The sequence below is a fragment of the Scaptodrosophila lebanonensis genome, unplaced genomic scaffold (assembly GCF_003285725.1).
Source record: "Scaptodrosophila lebanonensis strain 11010-0011.00,11010-0021.00 unplaced genomic scaffold, SlebRS2 tig00000001-arrow-pilon, whole genome shotgun sequence".
Lineage (NCBI taxonomy): Eukaryota > Metazoa > Arthropoda > Insecta > Diptera > Drosophilidae > Scaptodrosophila > Scaptodrosophila lebanonensis.
The window spans coordinates 16,173,722-16,190,082 of NW_022060529.1; the positions used below are offsets into that span (position 1 = coordinate 16,173,722).

The 16,361-nt window shown below is 36.9% G+C and overlaps 1 protein-coding gene across 1 annotated transcript in view; it reads right to left on the reverse strand.

Annotated features, from left to right (window-relative positions):
- Positions 1-16,361, reverse strand: part of LOC115629288 (mitogen-activated protein kinase kinase kinase kinase 5) — a 98,650-nt gene that overhangs the window by 81,513 nt on the left and 776 nt on the right. The window contains exon 2 of the mRNA XM_030525732.1: positions 15,716-16,207. Coding sequence (XP_030381592.1) covers positions 15,716-15,835 — 120 coding nt within the window. The 5' untranslated portion in view covers positions 15,836-16,207. The remainder of the gene's footprint in view (positions 1-15,715; positions 16,208-16,361) is intronic.

Sequence of the window (16,361 nt, forward strand, 5' to 3'; positions counted from 1 at the left end):
TCGCTCTCTCGCTATTTATCTTCCTTTCGTTCTCTTTGCATTGTGTCTTAAATTCTCTTTCCGCTAGCGTCGCCATCAACATCAACATCGACATCGACATGACTGTTGTTTTCTCTGCCACGCCGCCTTTATTTAATTATGCAGCGCGCAGTTTATGCAAATAACTTTAAGGTTAATAATTTCTTTCTTCTCTTCATTCTTTTTTTTGTTTTCGTATTTGGTTTATTGCGTCAGCGGTTGAGGCTGTGCTTGCTCGCTGATGATAATGATGATGAGCCCCTGGGATGATGATTTGACTCTGAGCCGCCCGTTGATGTTGATGTTGTGGTTGTTGTTGTTGTTGTTGCCAGCACGTGCTACTAGTTAAGCATCTTTAACTAAGATTTTCAGTTTCCAAGTGTTTGCTCACTTTTTGCGGTTTCGTGGGTAGGCACGTTTTGGAGTTTTAATTTAAATATGTACTATTTTTTGTTTTATTAATCAGGCACAGCTGCCTGACTTGGCACGAATTGCAAGCAGCCGCTTTATATCGATTTCAAGTGGCGGATGGGGGCAAGCAATTAAAATCTTATGCTGCCGCTAATTAATTTACTAGCCAAACTTTTGTGTGCACTCCATAAACTTTTGGAGCTCCACGAGTACACGCAAATATTCAGACAAACACACACACACACATAAATATACGAACTTATTAAATTATAAGCGCACAGCCAGTCATTCGAAGAGGAATTACATATTTTAATGCGAATTTATAGAAGAGGCCAAAGTTTTCGCCTCACAACAAAAACAATGCATTAGAGAATAAAGGGCTCTCAACGAATTTAAGACACACTTCAGAGAGACAATTTTAAATATACGTACATGAAAAGTTTGATCCATGTGGTGTACAAATATTTTTAATTACAGTGTCGAGCATGTGTGGATACACACATTATGGATAAAATTCATAGCAATGCATTAATCGATTTGAATTTTTTAATGTTTATGTGCAGAACAGTTATAAACATTATTTAAAATAATGAACTTAAAAAAACCCCATTTATCTACTTTTGCACGTTTTTAAAATGTTGACATTTATATAATATAATAGTTTCATATTTAGCCCAAAGGACTTCTGATGAATGAGCTATTACTACGTTTGTTCCTACTCCCTACTCCCTTTTTCAATAAGTTCGGGTGGAATACTGCCCCACTCCGTCTGAAGTCGAACCCAAGACGCTTACAAGTCCTTTGCTGCAGTATCGTACCAGTCATATTTTTTTGCAGATCCCACTAACTCAAATGAATAACTGCTGACGACTTCCCTAAGCTACGCGTCGCTGACGAGTAACAGAGTCCTTTTTCAGAACAAATGAATACTGAAAACTGACGATGATGCCGGTTCTTGGTATTCCTCCAACCTCGCTGCCCTTGTTTTCCATTTTGTATTCATTTTATAATATAACTTTTGTTGCATGCATTTAATTTATTTTAATTATAATTCATGACTCATAATATGAAAAATATGGTTGAAAACCAGTATTAAAAACAATATTACACTTTTTATACTCATTTTTTTTAGACAAAAACTAATATATAAAATATTTATATACTCTACTTTATTTCGTGCGTGCTCGGCTAATTATTATTTGCTGAATAAAATCTCTTCTAGTCCTTTGAAGACTTTGCAATATTTGATTTATTTACAAAAATTGAAGATCTTATTAAAGATGTTAATTAATAAAAATTTGGTTATAAACCTTGACTAAAAGATAACGCAATTAAATGCAATTTAAATTCATGGTGTGTAAAATATGGTTAAAATCCAGCTACCTCCCTCAAATATACGAAACTAGCGGCCACTATCTAGAAGAGAGACTTCTAGGCAAAAGTCTCAAAAGCATCCACCCTGCGGGAGAATTGACAAGTTCTCTTTGGCACTTTCCTTTTACTACTTATCTTCTTCGCTCAATATAAAGTCGGTGAACAAATAAAATATCTTCAAAATTCATTGGCAACAACAGAAAGCTGTGACAGCTATCATTGCTGATATACTATGTACTTTGTATGTACTTTTCTGATTATATGCCACGCATTGCAAACAACATAACAAAATAATAATGCTTGTTGTCCCTCGAAGCGTATAACAAACCGCAAGCTGATGTTGCTGGTGGTGCCACAGTTGATGGCGGCTAATGAAATTATGCAAAGCAAGCAGGGAAACTTTTGGCCCTACGTTAAATGCAACTGCTACTCTCTCTTTCCCTTGCTCTCCCTGCTCGAGTCCCTGCTGCACGGCCCACTTTCTACCTCCAGCATTGTGTAAGTAGCTCATTTTGCTTGCATAATTTTACAAGTTTTTAATAATCTCGTCGTTTGGCGCCCGCGGGCCAAACAATACCGAACACTGTGAGCCACCGACTGGGTCTGGTCAACTTCTCTGTGCATTATGAAGGATGGTGGGAAAAAGGGTGCGGGGTCCGGGGGGACCTGAGCGCAAATGTTGTACACAAGTTGGCAACACAAACTTGGTCGCTGGGTCGCTGTTTGCAGCAATCAAGCAACGGCAACAGCAACAACAACAACAATAATAATAACAACAACGACTACAATTGTCACTTGCTGCAGGCGGCGAAGCGAGAGCGTTGGCGACACTCTTCATACTAAGAAGCCCACAAGCCGTTGAGTTGGTGGTCGTGCAATTATTTTTAGCTCCGCACTGGCGAGGAGTTCGCTGAACCTGCACACATAAACACATAAACGACTTGGATTTCAATGCTGGTGCTGCCACATGCGCGTGCGCAGCGTTGCCTGTCGATGGTGGTGGGCGTGGCATATGATTTCATGCACGAAATATGCGTGCCTCACAATTTTATGCTGCAGTCACAAGAAAAATTGCCACGATTGGCCTTGTCGGGCAGACAAGATGACAACAGCTTAGAATTTCATGTTGATGCTAGAAATCGAGCCAAATGACAAACTTTTTACAGCTCAGCAAGCATACCAATATATACTTGTATGTTTCAACATCCATACATAAGTACTTATGTAACAAAGATGGATTTCACCCACGCACAAAATGCTTCTGAAGCAAAGCTCTTAAAAATTACACACAAACAAAACAAAAACAAACCCAAAATGGCCAAAAGCAAAGGGCAAAGTTTGAAAAGAAATCCTTCGACTTGCAGCAACTAAATGATTTGGCAAATAACAAAAACACAGAGGGCCAACAAAAACTTTGACTGGGGATTGAGTCTTGAGCTTACAAAAAATAAGAAGTATTTCAAATTTCTCCTTAACGATGTTTCTGGCATTATATAACGAATAATTTAATTACAAAACCTTTTTTTCAGAAGCAACAAGCATTTGCATTCAACTGAATGATACATAAATGAGTAACATACTTGGGTATGTGTTTCGAAAGGGATATGAAGAAAAATACTGGAACTATCGCCAAATATTTATTTAAAGGAATAAAATGATTGAGTGTATGATTGCTAAACAAAAAGTCGTTATCTAATGCATGATTGCTATAATTTTATAGTTTCATGGCACACAATCAAACACAAAGTCTAAAATGCAACTATAATATCGTTTTGTTTCTCATAATACCACCAACATGACAAGATTTATACACACATGTGAATTATATCATCTCTTTATTGTCTGTCAGTCTGTAGTAACGCGGGAATCTCAGAAAATTAACTAACTTACTAGCAGTTTTGTGGGCCCTTCTAAGAGGACGAAATAACATGTTTATGATTTTTTATAGAGGCATATCTTCAAAGTATGCTGTCGGTTTCTCCAGCTTTAAGATATTCTTTTTCAATTAAACAAGATCCTTTTTAGCTTTTCCTGCATCGTTTGCTTGCCTGATTCTCGTGACAATCTGAATAATCACGTTTCAAACCACTGGCATCTGTTGAGACGCGCCACAGAGCTAAGCACATGCAGCAAATCTAACAGTAATAATTTTGCTTTGGCAAGACCAAAGAGCCAATCGGAAGAGCGAAATCGAATCAAGGACAGACGGCCGAGCGATTTCCAGGCCAATGATTTGAAAACACACACACACCCATACACACAAAGCCAATTCGAAGAGCTACAGACTGCAGACTAGCCTTCAACTAGAAAAGTGAGAGACGAGAAACAGCCATGGGGAACGACGACTGTTCAATATTCAAAGAAATGTGGAACGGAAATAGGCAAGGAAATGGGAAAACTAAAACACGACCAAGCAAGGGCACAACATCAAATAAGCTGAGAAGTATACCGTCATGGGTGTTCTGGCATTGAAACACTGCAGACATTTAAGAGGCATATTGAACAATCTGCAAACAGAAGAGGATGCAAGCGGAATAGCAGTTAGCAGACATATGGATGGGCAAGATATGGCCAGAAATGTGGGCAGCAGCTGAAGACAAATGAGCTGGCTTGGATGCAAAAGCTGGCGCATGGCCAAAAACAGCAGAGCAGCAAAGCGCCGCTGCCTAAAGATGTTAAAAAAACACATGCCTGACATTTGACAAGCCCCGCCATGATATTAAAGTGACAAAAAGTGCGACACGCCACGCCCAACGCCCAGAAACAGTTCCAAACACAAACATATCAAAGAAAGGGCAGCACAAAAGCGCAACATTATCGACCCTAAAATTCAAAGAAAAGCCTTAAAGCTACACTAAAAGAAAAACAAAGCATATAAAGACCCTACAAATTAAAAATTCTCTTTAGAATGCTTCTCTGGAATTGAGGAAAGGAAAAATGCATATTTCGCATCAATATTTTTAACGTTTCTTTTACATAATAAGAAAAGTAAGAATCAGATAATCAGAAAAGTAAACTGACAATTTCGAGGCCCTACTTTCAAAATCAAAATTGACGGCCCTACACATACTATATGTATGTAGTACAAGATTCGCAAGAGTTTTTCAAAAGCACAGGCTTGGAAAACGTTTCGGTTTCAAATAGTATCTATTTGCATAATCGTACTTTAATTTAGCATGCACGAAGGCAGGCGCCAGAGGTTTCGTTGAATCGTAAAGTTTTTACTACTTTTATAAATAATTATTATGCGACTTCTCGAGATAAACTTAAATATAGTATGTACATAGTTTCTGTTTTTATTCGAGGTCGACAACTTATTTTATTACTTGATTTCCCATTTATTTATTTTACGACGATTTTATTTTAATGCGGAACTATAATTTTTGTAATGTGTAGCGCCTTCCGAGGCACAACTTTAAACACGGAAAAGAAAAATAAAAAGCGAATGCCCTCCTTCTTTTTTATTATAATTTTGCATTGGGGACTGCTGCTGATGGTAGGAGATTGGGCGAAATACACACACACACACACACATACCTATCTACTTACATACTATATTTGGGATATAGGAGTATTTGTTTGGCGCGCATATGTGTGTGTTTCGAAGCAAAAGGATAAAATAATATACGCAGCATCCGGATGCCTGGCAGCACTGCCTTCAATATTTGTACAACTGGGATTTCAGGTTTTGTGGTAAAAGGCGGGGCTGGAGAAAAGGGTCTACGGGAGGGAAGGCACGGTCCTGCCAGCGTTTTTATTTAAATTTCGTATATTTTGAGTTGATTTTGCAAGTGGATTAGTTGGGCTTCACTGAAGCGGTACTAAATGCATGCGAGAAAAAAAGGCACAGCAAATAGTATAAAAATTGCACGGATTGAAGCTGAGAGGAAAGTCACGGTCGTTGCGGGCATCGCTGAGTAGGCAAAGGGTCGGGGATGTGGGCGAGGGTATGGACAAAATGTAGTCCTGAAAGCTCACCGGAACTGATACAACCGCACGCAATTTACGATAGTTATTGTTGTTGCTATTTTTGCTGCCCACATGTGAGACCCGTGTCCGGTGCCAGACAGTCGACCCATGACCTCGGCGTCTTTGGGGATTCGTAGCTAATTGCGGCATTTGCCTTGCTAGTGTTCCCCATGGAACAGACCGAAGCCGAAGCAGTCAAAACGATTTGATTTTAATTATTTAAGCTACAGCGATTTTAATCTTTCTCACTGCAGGTTACGACCTATTTTCAACATTCAGAAAGAACTCTGACGGCGTACTTTTGCGGTAAAAATTAGACTTCGTTTTATCTTATTATTATATTGTTGGCTAGTCCGCATCTTATTTTAACTTAAAATAAAAGTTAAGGCCATTTTGTTCAGAGCATACACGGTCTTTCCAATTTGAAGCACTTGATTTTGAAATATTTGAAATTTCCATCTTTATCCCCTCATCGTAGTCATAGTGTTAAGTGCATATTTATTCAATCAGTTTATATTTTCTTTTGCCCGTTACAATTTTATTTAATTAAAAATTAAATCCCAAATTTTTTGGTTTTACAAACTAATGAAAAATGTTACCTTATTTAAGGAATTTTATTTATTTTATCACCAAAATAAAAACTTTCGTCTTTTCCACTGTTTTGTTTACAAATGCTGTGAAATGGAATTCAGATTTATTTTCAAAACTTTTCAAAAGTACTCGAACGTATATTCTCAGGAACAATCAACAATTTTATATTGACAATAATTTATGACAAAAGATTAAAAGAAAAAGTAAACATTAAAGCGTGAGATTTATTCTAAACAGAATGCTTTATTCATGAGGTTTCTGAATTTTCTGAAATTATTGCTAAAAATTGAATTGAAAACAAAATTTAATACAGCATGCCTGATTGGAGGTACTTCTGATTTTAGTATGACAAAAAATTACAATTCACTTTATTTTCAGAATAATTTTATTATCTTTTCAATAATGGCATAATATCCAATTTTTTCAATCGCTCTTTTCTACTCTGCGACAGAGGGAAAGGAGTTTCTATGGAGAATAGTCTGTATGCACTTAATTGGAACTTGTGCCACAACAAGAGCGACTTCAGAGTCAGTTCAATGCAGTCGGTTGGCTGTGGTGGTCAGTTTACGGTTTTTGTTGTTGTTGTTGCTCCTGTTGCGCTACTGTTTCAGTTGCTGGCATTGATGCTGCTATTGTTTTTGTTGCTGACATTGTTGTTCTTTCGGTTATTGTTGCTGATTGCAACTGTTGTTGGCAGCTGCTTCTGCTGCTGTTGCTGTTGCTGTTGCTACGCATATCGCACTTAAACGCACCACGAAAGCGGACGAGGACGAGGACGAACGATGGGTTAGCCGACAAACAGTACACACCCACTTCCCCCTCCACCAAATCCGCAATTTAACATCGGACGCGTAGCACAAACCACCCCTTAAACCCCTACCAGCCCCACTAAGGACGTGCAAATTATTGCCATGCGGAATTAGGTCAACGGGTTGCGCCACCACCCGCCTAACTTCTCATACTTCCGCACTCTCCACCATCACGTTTATTGTTACGGCAGTTCTTGTTGTTGCTAAATTAAGGGTTGCCATTGCTGTTGCCGCTTTAGCTTCCACCTATTTTTCATTAAATATTTAAATGAGTGCGTCTAAAGCGTTGCAAATGTGTCTTGTCGTTCTGTGTTGTTTGTCTTCTGCGGGAACAGAGGGCTTTACGTGGGCGTAGGTGTATAGCTGGGCGTGGACGTGACTTGACATTTGCATATTGATGACTAACTAGAAGGCATTCGAAGTCCTGCGCGCATTTTTTTCAGAGTGCGTGAGTGGGGAGCAAATACGCACCCCAACATCGCAAACTTCTTTCTACGAATCCTTTAGCCCACTCCCTGTTTGCCAACCAACCCTTTGACATTTCAGTTTGCCCTCGGCGGTCGCTTTTGTTTGCTTCTGCCACCATTGTATACAACAGTTCCTCTTCTTGTTGTTGCTTGGTGGCAATGTTTTGTTTGCTGAGGCGCAACCTAGTTCAAGGCAAACATTTTTTGGCTAGTCCTCAACACCATTGTCTTTGTCTATCCGCGCGTGTGTGCATGTGTTTGCTGATGTTTTGTTTGTGTGTGTGTGTGTATGTATGTATTTTTGTTGCTTAGGTTGACAAAGTTGTAACGTTTAGTGCGAATGATTGGGCGCTGATTTGTTTGTATTTGTGTTTTGGCTAAACGGACTTTGCATCTGAATTGGACAATACGAGCCAACTAATTGGAATGGGATGATATGGCTTAGTTTGTTAGCTAGTCCCATCTTCTTCCAAGGGGTGTGGTAGGAAGGTTGCAGTTCGCATGACTAAACCCTTTGTTGGCATTTTTTGAAAAGTTCAACCCAAACAGTTTGCAAACATAAATCATCATTTTTATCTGTCATTCTTTTTGGCATGCAGCAGAGCGTATAGGTTTATATTCTGTTTAGTGACAGCAGCAAATAAAAAGCATACTGGCTGGTATGTAAAGTTGTTATTTAAAACACAAAAGAGCTAATTAATTCAGCGTGCACAGCAACTGAAATCAATATACAAATCAGTTTGCTAATCAGCATGGCAGATGTACATAAAAAAATTAAGTTTATCAAGGTTTGCAAAGTTTGCAAACTAATAGGTCCTCCCCGGTAGCTTTGCAATATATTTAATTTCAAATAGTTGTCTTTATTAGTTTACTCTACTTTTATAAATTTGATTACTAAAAGCGTCTGGCCATTAATCATTTTAAGCTGTCATTGTTATCTACATCATTTATTCCTTTTATATTATAATTTTTTTTTTTTACATATATATAATTTATTTAACTAGTTTCTACTACCAATATGGCAGCTTAAGCTAGTTGAAAGTTAGGGAATACAAAAGTTGTCTATAGTAAGCATCTATAGGACGCACTTACATCTATGTTTATACAATATTTACAATGTTTTACATGAAAAATTAAATTATATTTTATGATATAATATATTTTATACAAGGGATCTTGTGGGGAGATCCTGTGGATGGCACTTCTTCAGTGTTCTCTTCTTAGGTTTGGACAGGGGAAAGGCTCGTATAAGAGTCGAGCGCATAACACACCAATTGATTATTGGTTATGATAAATTGGTTCTTTTAATATTGACAGACGCTTTCGTCAACTAAATACACAATGAAATACATACATTGCGATTTAATTAATTAATTCTGTGGCTATTTTGTTGAGCACAATTGCTGTATAGTAAGTAGCTGCTGAGTTATTTATTACAATTCAAGCGTATCCATTCCGTTCAGATGAAATTTGTTTGCTTAACTGGGTCAGGCCCGGAAAATATTGAACGCTGTTTACATTTTTCGCATTCCATTGCAAAAATTGCTATTTGTTTGTAGATATTTTTGTTTATATGAAGATTCATTATTTCGCAAGCTCGAAATGTCAGCAATCGATTGTGGAATGTTAACTTTCTTGAGATTGTGAACAAATCCGATTGCATAATTGTGTAATATAATAAAAGCGCAGCAAAAAAATTCTCAAACAAAATAAAATACAAAATTGAATTGAATTTTTAATGAAACACTAATTGAGACCTATCGATATTCAAAAGAAACGAACTTCAAAAGCCGATCGCCATCTTTGTTTTCATTAAGGACTTGGCAGTACTTTTATGAAACTTCAGGTCTTAGGAGTGACAGCAAATTTTACAGCGTATTATTATAAGTATATAATTGAGTATAGCATATAATTAAATCACAATTTTTAATTTAAATTACTATATACAAAGCAACTGTAAAGAAAAGGCTAGATCGTAAGCGTATATATACTCCATGTATAGGTAGGTAAGTACACACATACTTCAGTTGACTATATGTATGAAAATGTAAGCTTTCGTATTAACGTTTTTAGTCGCACAGTTGTTGGGGAAGACCACGTATGTTAGCTGCAATTTGGACCAACAAACAAACCAAGCGCAACAGTCAAGCCAGCAAACAAGGAATCAAACATATGGATGTGCTACCCCTACTAAACAGATAGACCGAGAGGCAGCCAGACAGAAACACAAGCGATTCTTATAAACACACGTATGTGCATACATATACAATTACATACTATATATATACGTAAAACACAGCTGCTACTACTGGGTTATACGTGCCTGGACCACACAATGCGGTAAAAGAGGCGGGGAAGGAGGCACCGGTACCCGGGCCACTTCAGAGTGCTGCTTCAATTCACTTCATTTCTTTTCTTTCTCACTCCCTCTTATAGTAATTTTCTCTAGTATAGTTGCGAGAAAATCCGCAATCCTTGTCCACCCCTCTACCTGTCCCTCGCCCACCACTGCATCCACACTTGTTTCGCGCGCTTGTCGAGTGCTATGCGCCAATTTTTTTCCCATGTTTTCATGCGTGTTGCGTGCTATGGGAACAACAAAAACAACAGCAATAGCAACAACTAGAACAATGATTGTTAAATTGTAGCAACAACTACAACAACAACAATTGTTGAAACAATGTGTAGCGAAGTCAAGTGGCAAGCAAGGCAATCATATATGTATGCAACTGTGTGTGTGTGTGTGCGCACAAGTGCGTTAGCATTTGCGTGTGTGTGTGTGTGTGTGTTTGTGCCATTTTCATTGCATAACGGCCGTTTTCCTTTTTGCGTTTGTGTGCGTGTGCTGCTTCAATTTCCTTTTTCAGCGAGCTCGCCTTAAAGTAGACTTTGATTTTTTCTTTGTTTTTATTTCTGCCCCTTAATGAAAATCCACCCTCCCTTTGTGTTTGTTTGTTCGTTGTTCAGTTGTTTTGCTGGCCAGATTTCCCTGGTTGCCGTTGTACTAATTTTCATTCTGCCAGCAACTAATGGGAATTTATGGCAACTGAAGCGAGTCGGTCAGAGTATAAAACTTTTGGCAATATAAGGTCTTGTCACCAACGGGCCAACAAAAAAGTAACTTAACAACACTTGTTGTTATTATTGTTGCTGCTGTTGCAGCTGTTATTATTGCTATTAGTTGCTGTTGCTGTTGTTATTGCTGCGCTGATATCAACAAACATACATACATATATTATACATACATATGTATGTATGTACTATGTATACAAAAGCGACCGCATTTTTATGTCACATTTAATTGCCAACAAGCACTTCAATTGCGTCGTGCATATCAAAGTTTCAATGGTCATGTGCTACATACAAACACTCCCATACTATACTATACATACATACATATGTACATTTACGCCACTCATACACAACAAACACATGCATTTTCCGACTTTAAATAAACACACAAACAGAAATGAAAAGCATTTCGTTTGCCACACGCTCTTAGCAAACATATGATTTCTGTGAAGTTGTTGTACTTTACGGCTCTTGTAGTTGTTGTTGCGGAGCTTACTGCAAAGTAAACATATAGCCATGGAAACATAAATACCAGCATGGAACAGAGAACACAAATTCCGCATGTGAAAATAAATAAAATGCACAGCAAAAGGAACGTAAAGCCACCCATACGAGTATATACAAATATCCAAACATAACGCAATCGTTTTGGGGAGGGCGGGGTGTATGGAGTGTCTGATGATGATAGCCAAGCATGCGCCACTGGCTCTGCCGTATGACGCATGGAATAAACAAACCGACAATCATAAAAATTGCACATTGATATACAACTCTGTTTCAATTGACCAAAGGTCGGCATTCAATATACGTTTTTATATGGATACTATAAAGCACTTGTATACAGAACTCTAAACACAAAAGCATTCGTAATTCTAGAACAAACAAGTACAATTGATAATATCATCGTCATAAGCTACTTAAGCTTCGCAAACAGCTTTTATATTTTTAAGTATAATACGATAAGATATTAACTGGGCATACTATATAAGAAAAAGTGTACAAACAAGCGGCAGCAGAAGCAACTTAATTATAATTGAATTCAATTATCACTTTTGCATTTTAGAGCCCGATAATTGTTGTTTCCCACCAGGCAGATGTGAAATTTAAATATATTAAAATCTTCAAAATATATCTCAACGAGCACTATGCATAATTTAGCACCTGCTCCATGTTTTGAACAGTTATCCACATATTACAATTACTAAGATTTCGGAGTATACTAGAAAAATAGTGATGTATGCGTTTCAGAAAATATTGCACCTTTACTTCACCTTATAAGTATAATTTTTGTAACGTTTCCTACATCTACCCTTGCAGACAGTCCTATTTGATTCGAATCTAATAACAATACAAATGTTACTCATATACTATACTATATACATATGTATGTGTATTTGCACTGTCTGAATCATTTAGCTACCCACAGCCGGAGACATTGTATATTAAAAGATTATGGTGAGCTAAAAAAAAAAATGGAAGCCGCAAATTGGGCGAAGTTAAGGTGGTTTCCCATTATAATACTTCTCATTACCCTATTTTAGGGCGCAAAGATGTTTTTTTCTAAATATAGACCTCCGGTAATGCAACTAATAAATGGTTTAATAGTGTGTTATGATGAGAAAAGGAAAATTTCAAAATTTCTTAATCGGGAAAATCATGATTTTTGAAGAAATATATTTATTAATAAACTAAAAATAACAAAACAATACAAGTATTAGTAGAGATAATAAACTTATTGAATACATTTTCAGAGATTGGAGATTCCCTTTTATTCTTTCTCTTTATGGTTAATTAGCTGTTAAGTGGAATTACTTTTCTTTCTGTAATTACTATTTTTTTAGCCTGTTAGATCTATAATGTCTCTGACCACATATGGCTGTGATTCGGGGCATAGCTGGCCAAATGGAAAATAAAATTCCCCCAACGGGTCGGAGGCATTAGGAGACGTCATTATATAGTTTTTTCTTAGGCTTTCTGATCTTTTAAGTTGAAATTATAACCTTGTATTATTAAATATCTATATTTTATTTTATATAATAATATAAATCATAGATTTGTATATGTATTGACAGCGCTATTTGTTGATTTACTAAATAAATAAATAAATAAATATGAGAACTTGCATCCGAAATGTGAAGGAGAGGGTATATATACTGAGAAGCTTGGAATGGTCTCGATAAGGTGATCTACTTTTAACAATTTATTTCAGTATCTACAATCGATTAATTTCCACGCAGATTGTCTGTCTGCCCGTGCGATCATATATTAAGTTTCTTCTTAAATACCAATAATGTATTTAACTCTTTAAACCTGTTATACCAATCATGGTACAGAGCAGGGGCAATAAAATTAAATTCTTCATTCGTCCATTAAAAAACAAATAAATATCTGGCCAAATGCTGCAGCTCAAAGATAGTCCGAAATACACATTTATGCATATAAGCAAGCATTCCTACATATATATACATACACATGTACCATATATATATGTACATATGTACATAAGTATATAGTTATTGAAATTAAGCCGCCTCGTCAATGCAGGCACGCGTATCTGACTGAAAAGCGGCTTATTTGCGCGCATCTTTAATTAAAAGAATGTCAGCAATGAGCAGTTTTTTCATTTCCATATTGGACTTCCACTCGCGTGCTCACTGGCACGACAGAGCTCACAGCTTGTGCTGCATTCAGGCTTACAGAACTTTGCGCTTTGCCAAATTACTCGCATTAAGCCGCAAGCTAAACATCAAAAATGCATTGCCAGCCCTGTCCTCCCCGTCCGTAACTCTCATTAGACTCAAACGCGTGCTTGTGCTCACTTCCCCCCTTCATCCATCCACCCACACTCACACAGAGTCGATCTTGCTAGCTCACGCTCTTCGTTGCTTTCCATCTCTTACTACGTTTATGCCAGCCAACACACGCAAATTTAAACTGAGATATTATTTTTCTCCCGGTTTGCTTTATTCTGTGCTCTTTTTGAGGCTAAATTTTTTTAGAATTTGCTGCTTTCAAAAGGTAATTTCAGTATCATTATACATATTTATGGCATACTTTTCAAATTCAACAAATGTTTGTGCAAATTATTTGTTAGTCTGGCCACATATTACATATAATTTTTGAAATTTTAAAATTTGGCTTTAAAAAGTAAATCCCAACTTAGTTTTTTGAAGCTGAAAACAATGTAATCAGGGAAAAAAGTTTTTGTTAATGTTTTTAATCAAAACTCCTAGCGAAGCAAAGACGATTTGAAATATCCCAAAAGCATGGGATGCGGCACCGAGTATTGGTTTCGAGACAAAACTTGGGCGGAAGAGATTTCTGTGGCACCCACGAATATTCTTAAATGCATGTTGGATTTAATTCAAGAAATATGTAATATATTCATAATAAAATAATTACTTATGAAATTCCACAAATATATATGAATATGATTATTTTTTGGCTGTCTAAGCAAACTGGGATTTTGATTAAATTTTTCCCCTGCTTTTTTTTACTTTTTTTATAAACTGTCCGTTCACTCATAAACTGTAAAAACACACTTTATATATATTTAAGTTGATACGGTTTTATAACCTGTACTCTTTATTATTAACTAATTAAACCAATTTATGATGCCAATTTTTGTGAATAAATGAAATGAAATTCAAGATAGTACATTTATGTTGCCACTTCACATATCTTGATATGATTTCCAGCATAAACTCTGTATTTGTCACTCTTCTTAGCATAACATTTGTCATATTTGATGCGGCGGCGACAGCCACGGCATACACTCAACGAACAGCATAAAAAAAGAGAATTAAACACAAAAACAACAACTGCGCATATTTTGCTGTTTTACTCAGACAGATGCACAAATGAGTATGCAGTTGGGGACAATTTGTGAGGCAGAGAGTGCGGAATGGGGGAGAGGCAGTCAAGCATAGTCGCACATACAACACACACTGACAAACACACACACACACACGCACACACACAGAGACTGGCACGCAAATGTGATGCAGCATGGCATGCACAGCAACTGCAGCAAAAATGCAAAAACAAAACAGAATTGTTTGCGCTTTAACATAGTATCTATGTACTAGTATATATGCATACATACTTTACTTATATATGTATGTGTACGTTGAAATATGTGTGTGATGGTGTGGGAGGGGTGAGTGGAAGCAGCATTCTAAATTACAAACATGCTTCCATTTGGTTTTCATATAAGAATTCCAAAGCGCCAGCACCGAAGTTGCGCGAAGTACGCTGCAGCGTTGGATATACATATGTATGTATGTATGTATGTATGTATGTATGTATGAAGAAGTATGTATGTGTATTGTGTGTGGGTGTGGTTGAGTGACGTGCACAGGCCAATCTGGCAGCTGTTTTGATGCGTTCGCAACTTAAACTACACAGCAAGGGTATTCCTGGTAACTGTTTAAGATCTGGTTTTGATGTTGCCGATCAGCTGTTCACAGCTGCTTTATACAACACATACACTGTGACCATAAAAAGCAACTGCGCTAAATACGATCACACAATTTATAATACAAAAACAACCGAAAGGCTGATTTACATTTTAATCTTGTATGTATTTAGACGACCTTCATAAGTAGTTTGATTCCATTTGGCAATTAAAGTATACTTTAGTGAGTTGTAATTTTAAGTTAAAGTTATTAAATTAGATTTATAACAAATTGCAAGCCAAAATCAGTTTCAGAGGTTTCATTTTCAAAATAAATTCTTCCTCCTTCTTCACGGAGTAAATGATTCGAATTACTTATCGCTAATTTATTTATTTCAATCTAATATACAAGTTTTTGCGTGTTATTAATTCCTTAATATTCTTTATTCAAACCAGCCAGCAGTGATCAGCTGCTCAGCATAATCGAAAAGTTTTAATATAATAAAATCGAATGTTAAGCAGCATTCTGGAATACCCCTAATACTTATAATGAGTGTGCATGCGTATGTGTGTGGGTGAGTGTCGACAAAAAATGGTTAAACACTCACCTTATAAACATCGCCATAGGTGCCGGAGCCAATCTTTTGGATTAGCTCGTATTCATCCTGAGGATTGCGTCGCGATATGTCCGAGCTGAGCAAATTGGCATTGTGATGGGCAGCGGCCATGGCTTCTGCGGTTGTTGTTGCTGTTGTTGTTGCGGGAGCTATCAAAATCAGGCGCTTTGGTAATTTGGCTAATGCGTTAATGCACTTGGCTCCTTTTTATATTGATTTGGTTTGTGTTTAAAACACACACACGCACAATATTTTATTTATGCGCCTGCTGAACAACATTTAGAAACGTGCTGTTGTGGTTGCTGCTGCTGTTGCTCGTCGTAAATACTGCATTTTGTTTGATTTAATTGGCTTAAATTTGGTTTTGTTTTGTGTTTTCTCTCTCTCTCTCTTTATGTTGTTTATTTGCACAAAATTGCGTAACTTTTAACTATTTGTATTTATCGGCGACGTATATTTTTAGAATTCGCAAAACGCGCACTACTAAAATTTTAGATAAACATAAATTAGCTAAGTATACAATTTTCGGCTCATATTTTTGAAGACAACAATAAATAATGGAACGACGAAATTTCGCGAAACAAATGAAAAGGAGAATAAAATTGTGGATAGATTCTAAAGCAGAAAAAAAAACAAC